The sequence below is a fragment of the Betta splendens genome, chromosome 2 (genome assembly GCF_900634795.4).
Source record: "Betta splendens chromosome 2, fBetSpl5.4, whole genome shotgun sequence".
In the NCBI taxonomy this organism is placed as follows: Eukaryota; Metazoa; Chordata; class Actinopteri; order Anabantiformes; family Osphronemidae; genus Betta; species Betta splendens.
Window position 1 is genome coordinate 1,405,909 of NC_040882.2, and position 7,500 is coordinate 1,413,408.

At 46.7% G+C, this 7,500-nt stretch overlaps 2 protein-coding genes across 3 annotated transcripts in view; both read left to right on the forward strand.

The window, feature by feature from the left end:
• LOC114851211 (E3 ubiquitin-protein ligase TRIM63-like) overlaps positions 1 to 240 on the forward strand; it is a 1,318-nt gene extending 1,078 nt beyond the window's left edge. Inside the window, exon 1 of the mRNA XM_041068063.2 lies at positions 1 to 240. This exon is cut by the window's left edge and continues 1,078 nt beyond it. Within this exon, the coding sequence (XP_040923997.1) occupies positions 1 to 33 (33 nt within the window). The 3' untranslated portion in view covers positions 34 to 240.
• Positions 241 to 1,446: 1,206 nt separating this feature from the next.
• mlpha (melanophilin a) overlaps positions 1,447 to 7,500 on the forward strand; it is a 9,204-nt gene continuing 3,150 nt past the window's right edge. Inside the window, exons 1-12 of one of the 2 annotated variants that reach the window (XM_029142892.3) lie at positions 1,447 to 1,689; positions 2,428 to 2,541; positions 3,378 to 3,599; positions 3,678 to 3,799; positions 3,888 to 3,932; positions 4,007 to 4,065; positions 4,139 to 4,228; positions 4,707 to 4,809; positions 4,949 to 5,142; positions 5,293 to 5,373; positions 5,450 to 5,683; positions 6,613 to 6,783. In XM_029142892.3, the coding sequence (XP_028998725.1) occupies positions 2,432 to 2,541; positions 3,378 to 3,599; positions 3,678 to 3,799; positions 3,888 to 3,932; positions 4,007 to 4,065; positions 4,139 to 4,228; positions 4,707 to 4,809; positions 4,949 to 5,142; positions 5,293 to 5,373; positions 5,450 to 5,683; positions 6,613 to 6,783 (1,431 nt within the window). In that variant the 5' untranslated portion in view covers positions 1,447 to 1,689; positions 2,428 to 2,431. The remainder of the gene's footprint in view (positions 1,690 to 2,427; positions 2,542 to 3,377; positions 3,600 to 3,677; positions 3,800 to 3,887; positions 3,933 to 4,006; positions 4,066 to 4,138; positions 4,229 to 4,706; positions 4,810 to 4,948; positions 5,143 to 5,292; positions 5,374 to 5,449; positions 5,684 to 6,612; positions 6,784 to 7,500) is intronic. The other variant, XM_029142893.3, reaches the window with a different exon arrangement.

The window sequence follows — 7,500 nt, forward strand, 5'->3', positions numbered from 1 at the left end:
ATGGACTTCAGACGGCAGGAGGAAAACAGCTGAGTCATGCTTCAGCCTGGGAGGAAGCGGAACCTGAGACGCTGGCAGAGTGAAAACACTCGGACGTCACTTTAACTGCTGGAAATGGTTTACACACATAAAATGATAAAATGAAATGTATTTTATTTTTAATAGTAATTTATTGTGTCTTCTCTTTGTAAAACTACAAAGTTTCATGCACTTTTGCATCAAGGCGTGAATAAAGTTTGATCTGAATAATGTTGAGTTAAATCCATGGCAGGGAAAAAAAAACACAAATATAACAAACCCAAGCATGACTTTTATCAGAATTAAATCTCCATGTTTTAGTTATGAAAATACCTGAAAAAGAAAACAACCATATAAAGCCAAATGTAAAGGAAGGTCAGAACAGACAGGAGCCTTTCCTCTGTGCTGCAGCTGAAGCGCACTCTATTTAGTGCTGCACGTGCCTGGTTATATTTACGTCCTGGCCTTGTTTAGTCGTCTGCTGAGCTGCTCGGACGCTATTTTTACTGTGCCAGGCTCATGTTTCACACAGACACAATCATTTGGCTGCCTGTGATGCTGAGTTGACCTGAATCACATCCAGTATTAATGACAGGACGCTGGGTGAAGCTATCTGTGCTGACCTGCTGCAGATGTCCTGCAGATGTTAGTGCTTCAGGTCAGACCAGGACCAGGACAAAGACGCATCAGACTCAGACTCGTTCTTCTGTATCCTCAGCTTTACTAAGTCACACTTGGATCCGCGTCCCTCCCTTAGTCGACACGCATGCCAGGCCTCCAACCTCCAACGTCCAAAGCCTTGACTGGCAGTCAGGATTAGATGCCTGTTGTGTTTCCAGCCAAGCTTTGCTCAGAGTTTGGATTTTCAGGCATAACCTGTCTCATGCAGCCTCACGCGGCCAGTAGGTTCACACCACTGACACTTAGTGGCCAAACTGTGACACAGCCGTCTGTGACATAGGCTCCACAGCATGGAGGAGGACAGTGTTGTGACGTGTGACGTGTTTGTGTAGCGGATGAGGATCAAAGCTAACAGGATGATTGTCTGAAGGTTGACTCAACTGCACTTCAATGATTCACCACCAGCCAAAAGCTTCTTCAGTCTGAGGCCACACATTTAAATCACACTGTGACACAACTACACACAACAACACACACATTTATCCTCTAGAGGTCAAATGTGTGACACGACTCAACCCTCAGCTGAACCTGATGATGAGAACCTCCACTGACCTGAAGACGACACGTCGTCTCCACTTCGAACACCACAAACTACTGGAGCTGAGACTCAGGAGAAATGTGTCAATTCAGCCTCTGACCTCTTGTGTGTTTGCATGTGTGTGTGTTGTCATTGGGTCTATTTTCCCTTATCTGTGTTACAGTGTGTTGTTCTAGTGTAGATGTGTTATTGTGTCTCCCCAGTGTTGTTGTGTAATTGTTGTGTTCTTTTTGTGTAGTTGTGTATTTCCATCGTTCTGGTGTACTGTAGTTGTTGTGTAGTTGTCGTGTTGTTGTGTGTCAGTGTTGGTGTGTGTTGTTGTTGTGTAGTTGTTGTGTCTCAGTGTTGCCCTGTTTCTGTGTCTCTCCAGTCTCGTTGTGTAGTTGTCAGCAGACGCGTCATGTGATCCACTGATCGTCTCATCACTTGAGCTGCAGACACAGAAGAACAAGGTCAGTTTCCCATCTTCTCAAATTTTCATTATTAATATTTATTGTAAACATTTTTAGTTTTATTTATTTATTACTCAGTTCAACATGTTTGCACATTTGCTGATAATCAATCTGTTAAGAACCTTGTGGCGTGTTCCTACTGAACTCATTTAATTTAAACCTCAAACAGCAGCTCGTTATAAATATGTGGCATGAGTGAATTATTCTGTTTATTGTTATTTTGATTTAACACGTTAACATTTGATTCATTCGAAGTTTGTGTGTGTTGTTCAACACGTTGTTGGGTGTGGTGATAAAACTGTTATCTTCTACATGAGACACGTTTCCTGTTAAACAGATTTAAACTCTGCTGCTTATTTATACATGGCTTTAAATGAAGTTGACTTAAAGCCATAGAGTAGGTTCATACTAAACTAGAAATCTACTCATTCTTCTTTTTTCCATGAGAGGAGACATGTTGTAATGCTGGAAGCTACTTGTGGTTTAGTGGATCATTTTGGTCTCATCTATTACAGCTAATAAGCAGAATATTGAACTCACGTGTTAATAAATGTTCTGTTTATTATTACTATAATGTTCTATGAATATTTCGTTTGTCTTCTATGCTCTGGCCACACATCACACCATTCAATGTTTCACTATTATTTCTGTTTTTTTTACCTAATGTTTAATAAAGGATGTTCCACTGAGAATCAGAATAAAAGGTTTGATTCTATTCTTTTGCTGTTTTTCTCGCAGCAACATGGAGCGGAAGCTGGATCTCTCCCGTCTGACGGATGAAGAAGCCAAACACATTTGGGAAGTGATTCAACGGGACTTTAGCCTCAGGAAGAAAGAAGAGCAGAGACTTGGGTAAATACAACATGAAGCCAACAGTCTTTTTAGTTTATGTGTAATAAAAGTGTCACGTGGCCTCGTGGAGGAATGTGATGGTGAAAGACACAGTTGTTGCTGCAGTTGATCACAGCTCAGTCACACGGACGCGAGTCTTCAGCTGAAAACATGGACCTCACAAAGACTCGCTGTGTTTCCACTGAAGACTCCAACTCCCATGTGCCCTGAGGCCAAGTGGCTGCACAAACAGGATGAAACTTCCCACAGCAATAGTGTGTTAACAGATTCCTACGATGACATATGCAGCTTCTGTGTGCTTCTGTGAGTCAATGAAGAACTCATCTGAGGTCAAATGACATTAGACGCCACGGAAGCACATTTAGAGTGAGTGGGACACACAGTGATTGTCACACAATAGTAGGAGCAGAAGGTGTGTGACTGGCTGTCAATAAAAGCACCAATAAGATATAAATAAATATTGATAAACCAATAAATGAGCTGGGATTGATCTGGATTGTTAGTTCAGACCAGATATTCGTTACTCTCATCTGTTCACCCCAGGTCTTTGACTTATTAGCTTAACAAACATGGGTTAATGTCACTGTCTGCTAAGCTAATGACATATGTTTATAATATTTGTTATGCAGCATCCAGCCTCAGATGCTTTAGGATGCAGGGTTTGATGAGCAGCAACGGGTGACGGCCTGTGGTTCATTCAAATTAACACCACCTGTTAAACACCAGCAGAGTCTGACCACAGAGTCTCTTCATGACATCAACCCTCCCGCTGTGGTCTACAGTACTACTGTATGTGGCGCCTCCTGCTGGCCACTCAGTTATATTGGTGCTTGCAGGGAGCTGAAGACTAAAATAGAGAAGGAGGACACCAAGCGTGAGCTGCTGGGCTCTCAGAGTAACCTGAGCAGCTCGCTGTGCATCCGCTGCCTGCAGCCCTTCAAGTTCCTGGTCAACAGCAAGCGCCAGTGTCTGGACTGCCACATGCACGTCTGCAAGTCCTGCAGCCGCTACAACAAGAAGGAGCACGGCTGGGTGTGTGACAACTGCCGCATGACCAGGTGAGGGCTGGACCAGCCGGTGCATGGGGTGGAGGGCAGAGGTCAAAGCAGCACGCGCACAAACACGTGTGTTTGCAGGGTCCTGAAGATCGGGACCGTGGGCTGGTACCACGACAACATCAGGAACCGCTTCAAGCGCTTCGGCAGCGCCAAGGTCATGAGGTCGCTGTACAAGCGTCTGAACGGAGACAGTGGGACAGGTAGCACACACACACACACACACACACACACACGCACACGTGCACACACACCACCTCACTACAGTACAAACCTGTCTTTATCCTGCAGGAGGTCGAGACGATGACACGCAGAGTATGCCCGACGTCCGCGGCCGTGAGTCACAGTTACACTCTCACCTCCACACATAGCATCTGCTAATATAATGATAATGACGTGTGTGACCACAGACCCGTACAACGGCCTGGAGGAGGAGCACGGAGAGCTGGAGGCGCAGCGCTACAAAGTGGTAAAGTCACGCATCAAACCTACAGTGAGTCAAAGTGAGACGGGATCGAAACGTCTGGGTTGTTTCTGAGCAGATGCGAAAGGGGAAGCGCCTGCTGTCGGTTCATCCCATGGACTTTGACTCGGAGGATTATCTACCTCACTCACGACGAGCCTCTGTACAGGTGAGTTTAGACATCACTGGTGAATGAACCTGAGATAAGCCATGATGAACAGCTTAGATGTGACCTTTGGTTTTGTGTAGCATGGTTCACCAAGCGTTAATGTACGATTAGTTGAGCCGCGGCGTCAGTAGCGTCACCCGTAGGATAGATAAGGATTCCCAGTCATCCAGGTGAGATCGATCTTCAGGGTAGAATCGTTTCTCCATCGGTTCAGCAGCGTCTGCAGGCTGAGGATGGATCATTTGTCCTCCAGGTAGGTTTCACTTCACACCTGGACCTGATGCTGAACCTGAGGGTACAGCATGGTTCTTCTGGATGGGTTTCTGGTGGGTTTAGACCAGTATGTGGTGGTGACCCACACTGCTTTAGCACCAGCCACATAGGCAATCTCTGAGGCTGGACCATCCGTTTGATCATGCTAACATCCTGTTTCAAACATAAATAGATAATCTGTTGTGATCTCCTGTGTAAAATGCAGCATATGCAGGAGGATCGATATTACAGGAATGATGGGGACCTCGACATGTACAACCACCGAATGAGCCGCAGGAAAAGCCTGGACCGCTACGGAGTGAGAGCTGGTTGGTAACACGCAGCACCCACCAGCAGAGCATCACTGTCAGCAAAGCACTTCCTGGGAGATGGGGAAGAATCTTTGTAATCACTAAATCTTTTCGTCATGTTCTGGTGTTTAATCTACTGTTCTGACTTCTAACTCAGACGACTACGGGGACAGCAGGATGGTCCGGACCCGCTCCCTGTCTAAGATCAGCTCGTCTGTGGCCCGGCAGCAGTACGTGGACACGTCGGACGAGGAGGACAACCTGAGATACGCCCCCATGTACCAACAGCCCCCCCACCGCCGCAAGAACAGCAGAGCCTCGTCCCACGAGAACCTGGGACAAGCCCCGCCTGTAAACACATCCACTCAAACGGGTTCACTTTTAGAGTTACTGGAACAAATGGGTGCTCCAAACCCGATGCATTTAAAGTGCAGAAACTGGAAATGTTCATCTGCGTCGAAAAAAATGTCATATTTTGCTCGTGTGTATGTTTGTGTTCAGATAAACGAGCTGAACAAACGCATGTCTGCCATCGAGAGTCTGCTGAACCGCCTGGAGGAGAAGATCACGCCTGCTGAGCTGGTGAGCCCCCGTTCCTCTGTGAGACCGGCTCATCTTTTATTTTGAAGGGCTCTCTGAAACGTCCCATCCGGTGCAGGGATCCTCTCAGTCCTGTCAGAATGAGGAGGAGAAGCTGAGGCGCAAGCTGAGCGAGCTGGCGGGAAACCTGAGCGACAAAGGCCTGTCCTCAGACGACGAGGCCGGGAGGAAGCCCTTTGCTCTGGGTAAAGGTCAGGCCAGCATCAAGAGCGGATCAGCTGCTGCCCTGGACTCAGTGAAGGACAAAGAACTCAGCTCGTCGAGTGATGAGATGCCCACCAAGGCTCAGAAGGTGAGAGAGCCAAACAGAACCTTAGCTGTGACTCACACTGGAGTCACAGAAAGGCAAGCTACTTCTGATTGTGTGTAAATGTTCCGGGTCCCATCTGGGCTGGATGCAGTCATTTAGCTCAGCCACACATTAGACTCAGGTTGAGTCTGAGAAGACGTTAAACCCTGGCGAGAAGCCGAGAGAAGGAGCCTAAATAGTGAATAAAGGCAGACGTCAACAATCTCATCTAGGTTTGAGTTTATTCAAAGTGTGACGCTCGCTGCGACCGGAGCAGGACCGACAAATCTAACACTGCCCCGTCACACTAAGGCATCAAATACAGAAGATATATCACACAACAAACACAGTGGATGTGAAGAGCGTGACCATGACCAGGCTTCTGTTTAAACCCAGCTGCTGTTTATGTCTAAACGAGAGAATATGGAACAGGACTCATCAACACACACACCAGGTCTCACACACTCCTCTCACATTCTATCAAGGGCTGATAGCAGCATGTTTCCACCTCTGGGATATTTTTCCCTTTTTTTCTTGGTTTGATTTGTTTGTTTTGTTGGTTCGTGATAACACTCTGCTTATCAACGTGTTCTGTGTTCATTTCTCTTTGGGAAGCAGAAACATAAACTCTGTCCGAATCTTTTTTTGATAGAACCTGTCAGAAGTGAAGGTCTTCGTGAAACTGTTTTGAGGCTGGGTCCACAAACACTATCCACTCATGGATCATATGATCAAAGACCACAGCACAAACATGTGGGGAAGAGCAGGTTGTTTAGTGGATGTGAGGCAGATTAACAGAGAATGCTCTCCTGCTACCGTCGTCATCACGTACAGTATCACTCAGTTCAGTGGGTTTAAGCTCAGTGTGAGGCAGAAGAACAGAGCAGGATGTGTTGACGCTGCTAACGTCTGTCCCTCTACATGGCTTTCAGAGATCCACCGCTGCTGCCCTCTGTGACCTCACCACTGAGGTCCTGAGAACCATTAATGCCACAGAACACGCAATGGTCGAGTACGGCCTCCCACAGCCGGTTGACAGGCCCCACTTAGTAGGGACTGATGTAAAGCAAGCAGACGGTGCTTTCAGGGAACTTGAGGAAAATGTAAGCTTCACCATTTCTCTTTGTTTGAAGCCCTCCCCCTGCTGTGTCTCCAGTCTGTTAAACACAGGGCTGGGTATCTGTAGGAGGGTCAGTTAGGCCTGACAGATAGTACCTCAGCTACTTCAGTGGTCCCAGATACTGGTTCCACAGTGGGCGAGTAAAGACAATACAAAACCTAAAAAATACAGTTTAGTACAAAAGTCGTTACGAAGGCCTCACAACAGGAAAGAAGCTACAACCGTCTGTAAAAGTGAAAAGGAGCCTGTATTCAGTGACCCTGACAAACATGATGCTGAAGTAGAAGAACACTGGCCCTTAAGGCTGCTGAGGCTTCACTGGAACCACAGCAGCTCTGTGGTGCTTATACAGAGAAGTCAGGAAAAGTAAATGAGTTAGGGTTACCCTAACCCCCAACCCCATCCGGAGTTACTAATGTCAGAGTGAAGAGCACAAACACAGACAAGTTGACGAACTGAAATCAAGTAGACTGATGACTGAAAATTCAGATGTAAATACACAAAACCCGAAATTGTGTGATGGTTTGGTCCAGTAGCTCTGGGTCTGTGTCGGCCCACCCACTGCCTTTACTATAGTCCCTGCATCCAGTCCCAGTGCAGACTGTGGGTCATAGGCAGCACTTCAACACATTGTGCTACACAAAGGTTCAAGAGCTCAGCTGAATGAGTCAACTGAGCTGTCCTTTGTGGTTCCAAAACA